The 17,705-nt window shown below is 44.3% G+C and overlaps 1 protein-coding gene across 2 annotated transcripts in view; it reads left to right on the plus strand.

Annotated features, from left to right (window-relative positions):
- The window catches only part of kcnh5b (potassium voltage-gated channel, subfamily H (eag-related), member 5b), a gene marked incomplete at both ends in the record, with an annotated part of 453,140 nt that overhangs the window by 96,980 nt on the left and 338,455 nt on the right, over nt 1–17,705 (plus strand). For both annotated transcript variants that reach the window (XM_083633600.1, XM_083633601.1), the window contains one exon: nt 1,818–1,933. In XM_083633600.1, coding sequence (XP_083489726.1) covers nt 1,818–1,933 — 116 coding nt within the window. The remainder of the gene's footprint in view (nt 1–1,817; nt 1,934–17,705) is intronic.

Genomic DNA, 17,705 nt, shown 5'->3' on the forward strand with positions numbered 1-17,705 from the left:
CGTGCCTTTCACACTGGAGAGCCGTGTTACATTGCTTACTTGCCTAAATCTAACCAAAGTTGTTTTATTTGCATTTAACGTTGGAAAGTTAAAGCCGTTTTGTCTCCAATTTACGTTGAGATTGTAGGTTTAATGCTGACGTTTTGTTTCAAATTTACGTTAAGATTGTACGTATCCCTGGTCTGCAGACATGGAAAAAGCCACATTTTAGTCTGGCAGCTGCATGGGTTCTGTGTATTAGTTTGTATGCTTCTCTACCTCTATACACATGCAGATTGTAATGAATTACTATGAGTCTTCCTCGTGGAGAGGAGGTTAATGGACAATCATCTCTTTGGCTAAGAGCTCCCTCTATTTCCACAGCTGGGAATATTCTTAGCAGGATACAAGCACCATTGTAGCAATCTTCCTCCAGGGAAGAAGTTGAAAATCACTACTTTGTCTAGGATTGACCCCAGGCGTATTTGTATCTATCGTTTTCCACAGCTATGTTTTACTAGCAGCATGTAGAATATCATTAGATAGAGCCACTCTGCTACTGAGGATGTACAATAAGTTACATAACCACTACAACAGTCTTCCTTGAGGGGAGATGGATAATTGAGAATCAGTGCTGTGAATGAGCCTGGCATTGTGTTGATACTCCATACAGTACCAGTCCCTGCCTGTAGAGTACCCCATTTACCTCCTTCCTCCCCACTCCACAGAGTGCTACATGATGGATTCACCTCCAGGCAGAGTGAAAGGGGGGATTTCATGTGCGGCTGGAAGCCCGAGGGGTTCAAAGCTATTTCACAGTGGACTTTTTGTTTGTAATGGCCCCTTCAAAGGGCCTGGGTCGATCCTGGTGCGTGACTGGACCTGGTGTGTCTTTGGCCTTTCAAATCTTTGTTATTTTTAGAACGCTACAGTAAAAGTAGCCTCAGGTCCCTTCTCGTTCGGCGGCGGTGACGCCGGCACCATGGCAGCAAAATCACCACTGGTGGAGAAAATGTGAGTTTAAATCGATTTGTAGCATTTAGACAAATGTCCCACTGAAACACAAGGAAGTATTATTGTTTATATCATGATGAAGTATTAAAAGAACTATGCTTTTTGCACTGGAACCGGCACTAGAACCATGACGTTGGACCAGAACAAGGATGGATGAGAAACCAAAGCTAAAAATTTGCCTCCAAGCATCACAGAGGAAGCACAGGGTTGGGCCAGACATGGAGACAGAGTATACAGTATAGAGAGCCAAAGTCGACATCACTTCCTGCTTCAACATGCGTAACAGAGACCTTTCCTCCGCCTCCCGCCATTTATTTTCCCATAGACATTTCGTAAAATGCTTATAAAAATAGTTTTACTTGGTCAAACTAAATGATTCAGCTGTATTTAGAAACAGGAGAGACCATAGAACAGTTCACTCGGACCAAAACGTATAGCATATTATATATATATATATATATATATATATATATATATATATATATATATATATATATATATATATATATATATACTGTATATAGTTGGGTTGTATTGTATTGTGTATTGTATTTATTGCATGTGATGTTCTATGTTGGAACCTGGCTAATGTAATGTACTGAAAACAAATTCTTCCAGCCTGGCTGTGTGGTCATTAAAGCATCTAATCTAATCTAATCTACCCATAAAGGAGCCACAAGGACTCTAGAGCTGCTCTAATGGGATCAAACCTGTTGGTTTTCACCAGCTCCGTCTCAGGGGTGGAGTTAACTGCACTGTCATGTTTCTGTGTTTTTGGAGTGAGGGCTTGTCTCTCAGCTGTTTTCAATGTTTTCTTGCTGCAGGATGGACCAAGTTTGCTCGGCTGACCCGGGCGCTCACCAACAACCGCAACACGCTGCAACAGCTCGCGCCCATGAGACAGCACGAGGTCGCCCACAAACAGTCCCGACTGGCCGAGGTAGGCACACACATACACTCTCACACACACACACACACACACACACACACACACACACACGCATGCACGCATACGCACACACACGTGCACTAGGGCTGCCCCCTCCAGGTTGATTGTTTGGTCGACGTGCTCTTGGTCGACGAGCTTCACGTTGGTCGAGCAATTGCTGGTATTAATAATTTCATAGGAGAAATTCAATTTCATAAAAATAAAAGCGATCCGGAACGAAGTAGCGTGCCAAGGAAGCAAGTTGCAACACAGACCTTTTCTAGAAGCACTCAGGGAGTGATCCACGCTAGAGCCATGGGCTAGAGCAGTGATACTCAACTTGCGGCCCGCGGGCCACATGCGGCCCGTGGGCCGCATGTGGCATTCATACAGAGCCTTTTTTTTTTACAGTGCACCTGAACGCAACATGCAAGATACCCGCTGAATAAGTGTCCAAATGTTCATGTCATTCTGGCCAATACTCCAGTTATAGCATGGAATATGGAATATCTTTCAATAATCTATGATTTAAATTGTCAAATACCGCCGTCTGCTTGCTACCCAGGCACTTATGTATGTACTTAACCTAACTAACTTAACCTAACTAACTATCCGGTGTGCACAACATTGTCAGACTAAACTCTGGCTGACACCCCAAAAACCTACAATCCGCTACAGAAAAATGTATATTGTTTGTTTATTAACTGGCCCCTGGCCTTCTATCATTTCATGAAAGTGGCCCCCGGGCAAAAGAAGTTGAGTATCCCTGGGCTAGAGAGAGACAGGCTAACCATAGTTAGCAGGCTATCTAGACAAAAGAGTGCCTTTTAAACATGAAGTCTGGATCATGTCAGGCTAGCCAGAACAGGATATTTTCAGGTTTTACCTTTTTAAACATGAGGGGTCTTTGTTTAGAAGCAACTGGATATGAGCCGTTTTTTCTGCCAGTGGGCGGGGGGGTGGGGGGGGGGGGGTGGTAGCATGTATCGACAACAAGAAATGTGATAGGAAAGAGCTTTAGCGAATTTTGTAACCAAACTCCATTCAAAAACATGCCGTTTTAACAGAGGGTCCATTCCTGGCACTGTGCCAAAAATGAGGCAGTCAAAATAGTGGTCGCACCGTCGTCAATCACTGTGGGTGATTTATTTTACAAGTGGCATTCAAGTCATATCTGACTAGTTTTCAATGTATTTCTCCCCACAAAAGTTTGGCTTTTTCTGACATGGGAGCAAGCAAGCAGCGCAGCAGTAAGCATCCCTCCTGATGCACTGGACCTGGCTCCCTGCATAGCTGAAGCGCGTTGGGATCCCTCTGCCAAACAATTCAAGCCGTTTTTGCTGCACTTGAGGAAACCGTGAGTTTGCTCGTTGATATAAGCGATTGCCCGAACGATTCATTCATTAATAAACTACCACCACCCGCCCACATAACAGCTAGCCTATGAACAGGATCATGAGCTGCCAGAGTTAAACAGCAGCTCCTTTTGCGCTAATCCGGATCTTACACCGGCGAGCGAGATGAATATGATACGGACTCGCAGGAGTGCGCGTAGGCCGGCTAATTGTTGTTTAACATGCAGGCCAACCGGCTAGGAGCGGGTTATAATACGGATTCCACTGCATGTTAAGAAGTGGCTAAGGAGAGCAGCCAGCAGAGTGATGGAATTAACAATTAAATGGCTCAGCTATCAGCGCAAACAATGGACACATTTAAAGTCGAACTGAACCTGTTCGTCACGTGCATAATGAGTCCGTTTCAGACTGACAACATAGTTTGTCTAAGATGACAGGTTGAGATGCGGGTCATAGTATCATGTCGATGATTTTATTTGACAATTCTGGGGACTGGATTGGGCTTTGGCCATCCTGGCGTGTTCCGCCTCCAAATCGAGTGGGATTCAGTGTGTTGTGGCGCTCCCCTCGGGAAGAGCCTTTTGACGGGAGGAGTGGAGCCACAGGCAGCCAGCTGCCTTTGTGTTGCCGAGCGTAGAGTGCAGCACGTCGGCCTGGAATCTCCGAAGTGCGACCCCCAACCAAGCTCTCAGATGCGCGCGCCATTATCGCTGCTGTAAATACGATATCCCTGGAATGCGCGTTTTAACGAGCCAGTTACATTTCTTCGCATTCTTAGAGATTATAGTTTTTGTTTTTTGTTCATGTTTCTAACAATTGGCCAAGTTAGTAGTTAGTTTATGGGATAGGAATTCTGCCAGATGACAGGCACTAGGCGCCATTTTCTACTTCATTTGGAAGAGAAAATTATCCTGAAATGAAGCTTTAATTGACAGCTGCATGTCGTGATATGATTGGTTGAAATGGGGTAGAAATTTGATAGTACTAGGTGACGTCAGCAAACTGTACATTACGGTTATCAATGAAATCTTGAAAAATGAACTTTTGATGTGAAAAACTGTGAAAAACTAAAGAAATTAGATTGTTGGGATTTTGTTTGCATACATTATTAAATAGGTGCACTGCATACCCAGGTATTTGAACTAAAAGAAAAGAAAAGTCATTTTTGGGTTCAGCTCGACTTTAAGCAAGAAGCCACCATCAGCTGTTAACAAGCTGTTAACGAACGCAGTACGCACCTTATGAGATGAGACTGAGTCATCAGTGAGACTGGACGTCCAGCTGCTTTCACTCACAGTTCGAAGTTGATACACTCCAACTCCGGTAATAGACAGGCTGTTATAAGATGTTACTGGAATAAATCGCAAAAGCTATCTAGCTATCTACCAACTAATTAACCATGCCACGTGTGCTAACGTTACATAACCATCACACAGACTTTCTCTGAACTGAGCAGGTGGCCAGGTGTTGCATGGCACGCTGATCAGTCTGTCCATTCCGGTAACGTTACAATGCTGCAAATAGCTTTTATTTATAATTATCAGCTATCAGGTATAGTGCGCTCAGTAGTCAGTACACTGCACAAAATAAGAAAAAAAAGTACACTGCAAAAAATAAAAACAAAAAAGTACACTGCAAATGTTTTTTCTTTTTTTTTTCTTTTAGACCCCATTTCGACCAATCAATTGGTCGGAGCTGTGGTCGATTTCTGGTCGACCAGGATAATCTTTGGTTGAGGGCAGCCCTAACGTGCACACACACACACACCCACATGCACATACACACATACACATGCATGCATGCACGCACACACGCACACACACACACACACACGTGCATGCACACCAGTGGTGGCTAGGGAGCTTGGAAACAGGGGAGGACGCTGCCCCTTTTGGGCAAAATTTGGGCGTTTTTTTTTTCTCGTGTGCGCGCGCGCGCATGTGTGTGTGTGTATTTGCCATGTTTCCCATGCTGTCAAGCCTCTTAGCTTTCCACCCAGTGGGGAGCATTGCATTAGCACCCAGTGAGAGGACTACAGGAGGACGGAACAGCACCTGGCACCTGAGGCGGTCCCAGGGAAAATATGACGTCTGCTCTGCTGCTGATACTCTCACCCACAAGCAGCTAGGAAGAGAACTCTTTTGCAGTTTGAAGACAGATTTAAAGGAATATCTCATTTTAAATTAGCATTAGGATTACTCCACTTTTATTTTTTTATATATATTTTATTTGCAGTTTTAACAACATACAAAACAAACAAGCTCAGACACATTTATTTTCTGTCGATAGCAAACACTGCAACAGGAAGTGAGCTGGGGTTCAATTTAGAATGTTTTTGTTGTCAAGTTAAAACCATCTTACTTGAAAGTAAAGTCCATTCTTCTGTCTGTCTGTGCGGCAAAGATGTCTATGGTCTTTTCATACCACTGAGGATTCTGTCTAAGAGATTTTAGAATCTTCCTCTCAATTGCAAGGATTGCCAAGCTCCTTAGTCGTTCCTGTCCCATTCTGTTCCTTGTGTAAGTTTTCAGTCTTTTCAGACAAGAGAAACTCCGTTCAGCTCCAGCAGATGTAATACCGATTGTGGCAATGAGAGACATAAGTCTGTACAATTCAGGCAATGCATCACAGAGATCACTGACTTTCATTGACTGTAATGAATCACAAAGTTTAACCTTGCCACCATGGATCTCCTTGCTCATGTTAAGGAGCCCTAAACTAACACAAATTACACTACGCACCCCCATATAGATAAGATTTTGTTCCAGGGTCCCCCATCTGATAAGAGTTTTGCTAGATGTTTTATCACAGACATTATATGAAACCCATGACCAAAATAGTCATACATTCTGTGATTGTGTTACTTATGGATGGAATTATAGTGAAAATAGATTAATCCCCTCTTTTTGCTGGGGACCCCACTTTGAAAACCACTAGCTTAGGCTACAACTGTTGCCAGAAGGTGAATTTTCACACATTTTCAATGCAGATTGAGGACAAATAAGATGGATGTCCTCTGGTGCAAGTGGGAATAATTTCTGGCTGAGCAAATGCACCTCAAAATAAAGTAAGATATTTAGGCTACAGTTAGTCTGTCAGTAAAAGGTTTGATGGATGAACAAATCAATCAAAAACACTTCACTATGTCCAACATAGGCTACAAGTTTCATTTCATTCCATTGAATTTGGCAGCGCGGAACGAAACATGGAACGGAACAAAACATGCAAATTGCATGTTTTGCATGTTTCGTTGCGTTTTTGGTTCCGCGCTGCCAAATTCAGTTAAAAAATGTGCAAGTTTAAGATCGGCATTGTATTAGGAAATGGCGGGCTATTCAGCATAAAACAATATAATAGCTCTGCTTGGTGGATGCCGAATTTAGTAGAAGACCCGGATAACTCGAACTTAATTGACTTACTTGCATATCCAATGCTGTCACAGCTGTCTGTAGTCGGTGCGCCGTGCAGCCGATGAGGTTGCAGCAGTATCCCAGTGTTTGCTACCTCGGGAGCTTCCGTGTACCCCGCTGCAGTCTCTCTAAACTCGTTGCAGAAAATCGTGTTCGGGCGCTCATGCAACGGCTTGTGAGCTAACTTACTGTTTGATAATAAAAAACATAGGGAAAGGGGAAAGTATAGGTGCTACTGTCTGTAAATCTATCTATTAATCTGTCAGGTTGTCACAGCGTGGAGGTCATCATTTCCTAGTTCCTACTGACAACGGAGCTAGATTCAACAAGATTTGCAACGTATTCAGCATTGGACAATACAATGTCAATCAAAGCAATCTATCCAACAACAACCAATTAGGTTTCACCTGGTTTAACCAGGGTAAGGGCGTGCTCCCTTCCAGCTCAATCTGATTCTTTGGAAAACACATCACTCTCACATGTTCTCTGTGAATTGCAAGCGTGTTTCAACCAATCTTATTTTTTCATTAGATAAATTACCAAATAAATAAACGCCCACAGGGCGAATGTTTTTTTAATCTCCTACCCCAAGCTGGGACCAGGGCCAGAGTGACTCATCAGTGTCACTGTTGTTGAAGCATTTTAAGAATATAATGAATGAAAAAACTGAGTGTCTGCACATAAGAAAAAACACATTTGATTGATATTTTATTATAAAAAAAAATGAAAAATGAAAAATGAAAAATATAAAAATAAAAATAAAAAAATTATTTTTTTAATATATTTTTTATATAAATTCCCCAATCTAATAGAGGAGGACCATCCTCCTATGCCTCACTGGAAAAACCTCCTCTGATGCACACACACACGCACGCACGCACGCACAAATACACACACACACATGCATGCACGCATACGCACGTACATACACAGGGTTGGGGAGTAACGGATTACATGTAACGCCGTTACGTAATCTGATTACAAAAAAACGGTAACTGTAATCTGTCACAGTACATTTTAAGATGTGTAATCTAGATTACAGTAACGGGGGTATAGTAACGGCGTTACAGGCGGGATTACATTCGCCCTTGCCTCTTCATTCATTTTACAAAATAACAACAAAAAACGGTGTAGCCGTGACTGACTGTGACGAGGACGAGCGAGGCGGAGCAACAGCAGCAGCTGCAGGCAGCATTCATGATGACAGAGGCACCCGCGCCTGTGGTGCCTCCTCCCACGAGTGCATTCACGTCATGGAAATACAAGCATTTCACTTTTACGCTCAGTGTTTAGACAGATCAAGCGTCTTCCACATGGATCCATGTGGAAGGCGCTTGTGTGTGGGGCTGTCAGCTGAACGTTACGAGCTGCCAGGCAGTGGAAAATCTGCATTGAATTTCTCCGCCTGACACCCGTGCTGACAAACGCTGCTCTAGTCTGCATGGGGCGAGAGGTTTTTACTTTCACTATCTCCTTCAGATCACCTCAGCCTCAGCGCGCCGCGTGTCGACTCGTGTGTGGGTGTCGCTCTCTCTCTCAATCCATACGCAGGCAGCGCGTTTCTCCTCTCCCTCTCTCTGTCCCCCTATCGCTCTTTCTCTGTCCTGCCCTGTGGTCCAGTAAGAGGAGGTGCAAGCAAGGTTAGTGTTTCACGTCGTGTTTCAAGATTAAAGCAACAAGCTGCGCCTTCCACTCCACATCATGAAAAATACCCATAACGTAAATTAAAGTGGTCTTAAAAATAACTCTTGTTGTATTCTCCTTAACTTCATGTTGGTATAAACATTCTTATCTGGTTATCAATGGTAAAACATGCTTCATCTAGTTAAATAAGGGTTTTAACCAGGACTCTTGACCAGGACTCCCTGGAAGAAGAGATCTTGTATCCCAATGGGACATTCCTGGATAATAAAAAAAAAAGTAATCCAAAAGTAACTGAAAGTAATCCCTACTTTACTTTTAAATAGTGGTAATCAGATTACGTTACTAAGTACAATTTTTTACAAGTAACAAGTAACTTTAAGGGATTCCTATTTAAAAGTAACCTACCCAACCCTGCACATACAGTACACAGACGCATGCATGCATAGGCCCACAGGCACACACATGCACACGCACACACACACACACACACATGCACGTACGCACACACACACACAGACACACACACGCACTCTGCAAATAATGCCACCGTAGCAACTCTCTGCTCTTAACATTATTTCTGTGCAAATAAACCCCCATATAAAACATTTACTGCCACATCTAGCGTAGCCATTTTATAGTATATATACTTCCTGGATAATTACCTGCCTGCCTGCCTGCCTGCCAACACACACACACACACACACACACACACACACACACACACACACACACACACACACACACACACACACACACACACACACACACATGCACACAAATAGGTAGACCCAGACACGTAAGCATGCATGCTCTCTTAAAGCCCCATTCAGTAACTTTTCCAAGCGCCCTTTGCGTGCATTAGTATCGATAACGATATCGCCGTTCAAAGTCAACAAAACACAGCGCCAGAAAGCTCTATGTACATGTTGTGACATCGGGTACTCACCACGTGATGAAATAATAATCCATAGTTCCGTGAAACATCATTTTCGTAGCAAATCCGAATCGAGTTACTTCCTTGTTTTCATGAACACAGCGCTTCCGCTGTACAGCGCATGCGCGCATGCTTTTCTTTTCTCTTTTTCTTGCTACGGGACGTGGCAGACAAACTGCTTAGTCCCAGTGCTGGCCAATGGAGGGCGGTGTGGGATAAATAAAGACGAGGGTCTCCCTGTTACAAGTCAATCTACCATGTCCTGTGACTAAAAAACTGATATATTACAGTAAAAAATGTCAAAAATCTTACTGATTGGGGCTTTAACACACAAACACACCTTTGCCACTTACTAACTCTTCCACATGGCAGAGACTAGATGCACCCTCTGCAGACCTCATGCACACAAAAGATTGTGTGCATGCCCAGAATGCTTTGTGTTTTGATGAAGGCCGAGCACCTGTTGCAATGCGTGGGGATTGGTCGGTCGAGAAAAGCCATGGAACTCTTCAAACAGATTTCATCACATATTCTTTTTGCTTTAAAGGAACACATACGCCTACATTTTGGGAGATTGTTATATTTGCCATATTCCCCATAGTAAGATGAGAAGATAGATGCCATTCTCTTCCCTGTGCGTGCAGTATAAAGTGTGTTGCACCCCTCCTGCTACTCAGCTTAGCAGCTGAATGGCAGTAAACAGTACAGCTGCCTACCCCCGTTTAGTCACCAAAAATACACATTCCAACCGCACCAAATACACTCACATGTACATGTTGTGACTCGTGTACTCACCACGCGATGAAATAATAATCAAAAGTTACGGGAAACGGTCATTTTCGAAGTAAATGCATACCAGGAAGTACTGATGACTGCACACAGCACATGCGCCTCAGGCAAATGCGGAAGTAACTTTGGTTCCTCCATGTTAGTTCTGGCTATGGATTTATAAAAAAAGAAAGTGTGGCCAGGATGGTGGACGGCGTAGGCGTTTGCCTTAAAGTAACCTTAAAGTCGAGCTGAAATGAAAAAAGATTTTTTTTCTATTTTAGATCACATCCCTGGTTATACAGTGCACCTACTTAACAGTGTATGCAAAAAAACACAAACATCCAATTTGTTGGGTTTTTCAAATTCTTTCACATCAAAAGTTAATTTATCAAGAGTTCATTCATAACAGTCATCTACAGTTTGCGGACATCAGGTAGTCCTATCAAATTTCTACCCCATTTCAACCAATCATATCACAATATGACAGCTGTCAATCAATCTTCATGGCTCGGAGAAAATTCTGAGGACGCAACATGGCTGCCTAGTGTCTACCTGTGCACACTTTTTTAGCCCAGAAATGTTAATATACTTCGCCAATAAATATGTAACATACAAAATGAAACAAACAGTAATATCGTAATTTAAAGCAGCTACGAGCAAGATTTTTGATTGTTATTAAACAGTCTAAATTTAATATCGATGCATCACATCTTACCTCTAATAGTAGACGAGACCAACGCAGAGTAGTCTCGCTTGAACCCCGAGTGAATCGGCCAGTGTTGTCTCTGTCTGTGGCCGGGGCAGATCAGGATGTGAAATGAAACGGTTTGCGGCAGCCACTTCGGCCATAACCACAAAATAACAAAATTACTTAAAAAAAAACTGTTAGAATATAACAAGAGATGTTCGCGAGAGTAGCAAGCCCCTGCATGGCGTTCTCCTTGTTTATGGTCTGTTGCTAGGCAGAGCGAAACGGTGGAAGGCAGGCAGCTGCCGTGAACCGTTTCGTTTCACTTCCGGGTTTATCGGCCCGCCGGTAGACAGATAGAGAGAGAGAGCCCCCTGGTGACGCAAGGTTAGACAGACACAGACTCTATAATCATCAAGAGAGCAATCTCCGATTCACACGGCTTTGGTCTCAGCTACTATTATAGGTAAGATGTGATGCATCAATATTGTAATTATACTGTTTAATAACAATCGGAAATCTTGCTCGTAGTTGCTTTAATTAATTAATTAATTAATTTCCAGGAATATCGTTATTTACCGCGGCTCTTATCACAGCTCGTCAGACACTTCAAGCCAGCAGGGAGCAGTCTGCCCGGAGGCGGCCTCCTTCCTGGTCCTCTGCTCCTAGGCTTGTGCAGTGAGACAGCCAGCGACTTCGCACTCCACAGGGCTGTATTTACATTATATTGTGTTTGTACATAGACTCTTATTGAAATGTGAGCGGTAGGTTTCAGATTTGTCCATTAAAATACATTATTCTGCGGTGCGGAGCAGTGCGGGCTTGTTCTGGCCCCAAATCCGGTGGGATCCATCAATCCATTGAGTGGGATTGGCAGCATTCAGCAGCCAGGATTTGCCAACGTCAACTCCAGTCCCCAGAACGGTCAAATCAAACTCCTCCACACATATGTCCCGCCTCTCCTGTTTCAGTCAGAGCAAGGTTTGTTTTCAGTTGTTTTACTTGCTTCACCTTAACCGTAACAACCAACCTTTGGAACATAATTCAACGTTTTCAAAACATGTTTTTGTGAGACCGTGTTCCTGACAGGGTGTGGGTGTGCACACCGATAGGGTGCATCTAGTCTCTCCCCCTCCCATATATGCATCCACCGCCCTCTTACACGCGTGCGTGCGCATGCACACACATACACATACACACACACACACACACACACACACACACACAGAGTCAAATGCAGCTGTTTGACCCGGTGAAGGTGTGGACTGCAGATGTCATTAATATTTAATGCAGGGTGGAGAGACAGGGCACTCTGGGAGATTGTGACTGGCAGAAATTTGGAAAATGAGTTTGGGGGAACGTTCCTTGGCCTCAGCCGGAGTTGCTTGAACTCACCCCCCTGTTTTATTCATGAAGATCTGAGCGCGGCCGCGTCCTTTCCTTTAATCAGAATGAGTTTGAGTTTCAGCGCTGCTTAGCACACGAGGTGAGCGGCCCGCCACTCAGCAAAGTGCCGCTTCCTGCCAGGATTAAAGGTGAGGAGAGGAGCGAGGGAGGGAGGAAACGGAGCGAGGGAGGGAAAGAGGGAGAGAACAGAGCGAGGGAGGGAGAGAGGGAGAGAACAGAGCGAGGGAGGGAGAGAGGGAGGGAGAGACGAAGGATGGAGGGAGAGAGAGGGAGGGAGGGACAGAGGGAGGGAGAGAAGAGATAGGAAGGGAGGGAGGGACAGAGGGAGAGGAAGGGAGGGAGGGAGAGAGAAAGGGACAGAGGGAGGGAGGGAGAAAGGAAGGAACAGAGGGAGGGAGAGTGGGAGGGACTGAGTGAGGGACAGAGGGAGGGAGAGAGGAAGGGACCGAGAGAGGGAGAGACAGAGAGTGAGGGAGGGAGAAACTGAGGGAGGGAGGTAGAGAGGGAGAGAGGAACAGACAGAGCGGGAGGGAGGGAGAGACTGAGGATTCTATTGCACTCGGGTGTGAACCAAAAGAAGTGCACTGAGACCCTATAGAGCAGTGGTCCCCAACCATCGGGCCGCGGACCGGTACCGGGCCGCAACGCATTTGGTACCGGGCCGCGATCCCGGTCCAATCTTTTTTTTTTTTTTTTTTAAATAAACATAGGCTATAATATTATAGGCTGTGTGTGGTAGTTGAAACATAGTTTCAAGTTGACATTTATTTATGTTTATAAACACATAAATACTGTAGGCTACATGTAGTTCTAACGTAAGTTCAGTCAGGAAGACTATAATATGCATTTTCCACTTTCTTAATTCACTTCTTATAGACAAGTTTCCTGGGCCGTTCCTAGGGCGGCGCCATAGCAGCCTTTCGTGTCGCCGGCTTCCGTTTAAGTCCACATTACGTCCACAGCAGCAAGCACATCAAAAGGCAACAGCCGAAATATCCAAACTTTTTTACAACGATCGATAACATCAGCTACACTAACGTTAGCAGACGTTATTAACAATGGGTTATTCTGGAACACATTGTGCAGTGCGTGGCTGTCACAAAACACAGTTCGCGTTTCCATCCACTGCTATTTTGCGAATTATAGAGCTGACAATCACCTCGTGTTTGAGGCTGTCTGAGCTGCTGATCAGCTGCTAGACCCGATATACAGCTCTGTTAAACACATCTAACATTATTAATTTAAAGTTTCTTGATGATCTACAAGTAGACAAAGGTAGCCTACCATAACGCCATTTCTGGATTACCAGGTGCGACTCGGCAAACTAACGTTATAATCCCAACCCGATCTCCCAATTTTTTTTTTAAATAGCAACGTTGCTATGTTACAATTTCGTCTCCGAAATTGTAAAATGGTAATCCACGGAGCAGATAGTAGGTGAATACAATTTCATTCAAGTCTAGAAGTGAGTCGCCTTAAAGTTAATATCCCAGTCTTCTTCTGTTTACCACGGCGGGTATTGTGCTGCGTATTTACCATGATTTACCGTGTGTAGCCCTATTGTGTGGAGGCTACACACGGCATGTCATGTTTTGCAGTGATCAAGGCAAACTGGGTTGTTTTTGAATGGAGAGACACCTAACGTTAGTCTGGCTGACTGTGACAGAGGAGAGGACAGTAACCTAAGTCTGACTGACTGTGAGAGAGGAGAGGACTGTAACCTAACGTTAGTCTGACTGTGAGAGAGGAGAGTACTGTCACTGTAACCTAACGTTAGTCTGACTGACTGTGACAGAGGAGAGGACAGTAACATATTATGTTACTGTCCTCTCCTCTCTCACAGTCAGTCAGACTAACGTTAGGTTACATAACGTTAGTCTGACTGACTGTGAGAGAGGAGAGGACTGTAACCTAACGTTAGTCTGACTGTGAGAGAGGAGAGTACTGTCACTGTAACCTAACATTAGTCTGACTGACTGTGACAGAGGAGAGGACTGTAACCTACGTTACGTTAGTCTGGCTGATGCTTCGGAGCTTATGAGATAGTTCATTGCGTTGCCGTCCACCGCCATTGATTCCTCAAAATACGCTATAATCCTGCCTGTAGTTACGTTTGGCCATTTACACATATTATCTTCCCATGTGTCCACTGTCAACGGGTGTGGGATAGACACTCTTTCATTAGATAGGAGACTCGCAGAATGAACCCAAGTTTGCATTTTTTCGGCGGTCGCTATGGCTACTACGGTAGTACGTTACGCTTCTCCGTATTCACAAACACCGGAACCGACAGACACGATCGCGGCCGAGTCCGGAAGCAAACCGGAAGTGCCCAGGAAACTTGTCTATATCTTCACCATTCAATCTACTCATAATAAGCTGTCAATTTCCGGGCTTCAATTGAATAATCAGCTGCTTGCCGCCTAGTCTCTTTTAACCAATAGCATAGTGTCACATTACTGCTCACATCACCTCTCACCCCACACACCTCCAGTGTAAGCCTATGACATTGCTTCTCACCCCCATCGTAAGCCAATCGCTTGGAGGCGGCTTCCTTAAATATCGCTGCTGTCGTTCCAGGACCTCGAATCTCCAAAACAGAAACTTTTCAGGAAGTAAAAAAAACCTGTTTGCTCTTAAACTACTGAACCAAATGTCGTCAAAGTTGGCACATGTCTTAATTATAGTTAGTTTCCCGCTGAATGTGTCATTACTTTATAAATATCTGACCTGGATAAGCTCAAATGATGTTGTTTATATTATCAGTCCGACTTGGAAGCGCTTTCTCATGGCCAGTCAAGCGGGAGGCAGCCGCATCCTCATGCACGAGCCCCCAAGCTCCAGGCCGCGGGCGCGCGCGCAGGAGCAGCAGGATTGCCCCTCGCCTCTCATGGCCGATTTGGGGCTTTCGCATGGGGTGAGAAATAGTCTGACATAACGTAACGTTAACGTTACTTTATTCTCGTCAGAAAGCACTCCGATTTGCATGTTAAAACAAGTTTGCAGCCTAGGAATAACTGGAAAACATTTGATTGATATATTAACGTCAGAGGAAGCCAGGATGAGTCAAAACGATATGAGAAATACACAGCGCGTCTGCCGTGTGTCTTTTCCGGGTTTAGTGTCCTGCGTGGGGGGGTACACACGGAGGTAGGGGGGGGATTTCGAGGTTTGACTGACAGATTGAGGGCGAATGGCGTTACGAGATTTACTCACAAGCTCGTTTTAATGCTTTTCCATTGGTTGCATTTGTTAAAAACCACACAGAGACGTGAAGGGTGACCAATGGCATTGATTCATGACAAAAAGTAAGAAAGTGAAAAAAGTGACATTCGAGGTCCTGGCCCGACACCGACGATATGTTTTTTCTGTCTCATTCAGCCTCTCAACACCGCTGCTGTCAGTCTCGCACCCTCCACCTCCCCCTCTCCTCTCGGTCATCGCAGACCTATCAGATTCTTCAGTCGGAAAAGTCTCATGAGTCTCAGAAGGAGATCACCAGCACCACCAGTATCTAGACTCCACAGGGGGATATATCTGGATGCTGCTCTGGGCTGATGCAGCTCTCTCAAGATCTCCCTGCGGTGTCTAACCGCCAAAGACTAATAACAATACCTTATTCTCATCATTCTTTCTGTAATGAATCATTCACTTTATTGTAATAAATATTATTGTATTCATTCTTTAGTCTCTAGTCTCTCCTGATTGAAATACAGTACAACACAAAAGGCTGTTATTTACCCTTTGTCGCCACCTGGTGAGTAAATTTATATATGTAACTAAAACCATTAAAATTGACAACCGGTCCACAACTTTTTATGCCTCCGCTGGCGATAGCCAGGCCGGAGACATTATGGATCCGAGTTGTCCGTCCGTCTGTACGTACGTATGTCCGTCCGTACATACGTATGTCCGTCCGTCCGTCCGTCCGATGTTCGTTATCGCGATATCTGAGGAACGCCTTGACGGAATTTCATCAAATTTGAAAACATCCACTTAGACTCAAGGATGATCTGATTAGATTTTGGTGGTCAAAGGTCAAGGTCACTGTGACCTCTCGAACGCCATTTTCAAGCTTGTAAACGCGATATCTTAGGAATGCCTTGGCGGAATTTCATCAAATTTGCCTCAAACATCGACCTGGCCTCAAGGATGAACTGATTAGATTTTGGTGGTCAAAGGTCAAAGGTCAAGGTCACTGTGACCTCTCGAACGCCATTTTTAAGCTTGTTAACGCGATATCTTAGGAATGCCTAGACGGAATTTAATCAAATTTGCCTCAAACATCGACTTGGACTCAAGCATGAACTGATTAGATTTTGGTGGTCAAAGGTCAAGGTCAGTGTGACCTCTCGAACGTCATTTTCAAGCTTGTTAATGCGATATCTCAGGAATGCCTTGATGGATTTTCATCAAATTTGCCTCAAACATCGACTTGGACTCAAGGATGAACTGATTAGATTTTGATGGTTAAAGGTCAAAGTTCAAGGTCACTGACCTCACACACCCAATTTCCAAGCTCTGTAACCCAACATCTCAGGAGTGCCTTGACGGAATTTCTTCCAATTTGCCTCAAATGGCGATTTGGACTCAAGAATGAACTAATGGCGGAGGCATAAATCCATGGTGCGGTCATTCTAGTTTTTCCATGTATCTACCGGTCCTTGGCAAAAAAAAGTTGGGAACCCCATAGAGGAGGTCTTAGTCTAGACTCAGTTCTCAGTGTCTGTCCGCATTGCTCAAATGGAGATTGATGTCACGCAGGCGACCTATCAGCTGCTTGGGCTGAAAGGCACAGCTGGGCTCTCATGTGGAGTCAGCATCAGCAGCCTTTGTTTTGTTTTGTTTCCTTCCCACAGTGCCGCTGGCCTCCTAATTGGCAGTCTCATTTTGCTGCTAATATTTGGATAGCACTTTCCAATTCAAAATCCTCAAGTGCTGAATATAGGATCTGGTTATTTATAAGTATATGTATCTATTATTTATTTGGGGCTACAGGCTGTGTGACAGTTCATAGCAGGAGAATACAGAAACATTCACAGTTTAGAGGAAGTGTGTAAGTGCCAAATGTGTTCTGGTCATATTTGTGGTTGATTTTGTGCTGTCATATTTTTTCTTGTCCATGGGGTGTCGCTGTGCCATGTTACCTGGGCTCAGGTTTTCTACATTGGTGCTGCCTTCACCTTTGCTCACTAGGTGTTTGACCCGGAAGGGCAAAGGGTTTTTGACCGCTTCGCAATGGCGCGACATTTGTTTGGTGTGCTTTTCTTTTCTGTGTTTGGACAACAAAAAATGGACCGTATTCACGTTGCTGCACTGGAGTAATAAATCCACGTTTTCACCTGAAGGACTGCCTTGATCATTTTCCTACGCAACACAACAATATCGTATGTATGTAACATCAACTATAGCGAGCGCGTCACCCAGGTCATCCGCGGTTTAGCACCTCAGTAGCTTACAGTACTAGACTGGGCTCCTTTAACATTAGTCAAAAACCCTGCACAAGTTGTGCTCTAACTAACGCTACGGAGGAGGACGTCAGTCAGGCCGGAGGAGGACCAGGAGAGCTTCCGAT

Source organism: Poromitra crassiceps (assembly GCF_964638095.1).
Source record: "Poromitra crassiceps genome assembly, chromosome: 3".
Taxonomy (NCBI): domain Eukaryota; kingdom Metazoa; phylum Chordata; class Actinopteri; order Beryciformes; family Melamphaidae; genus Poromitra; species Poromitra crassiceps.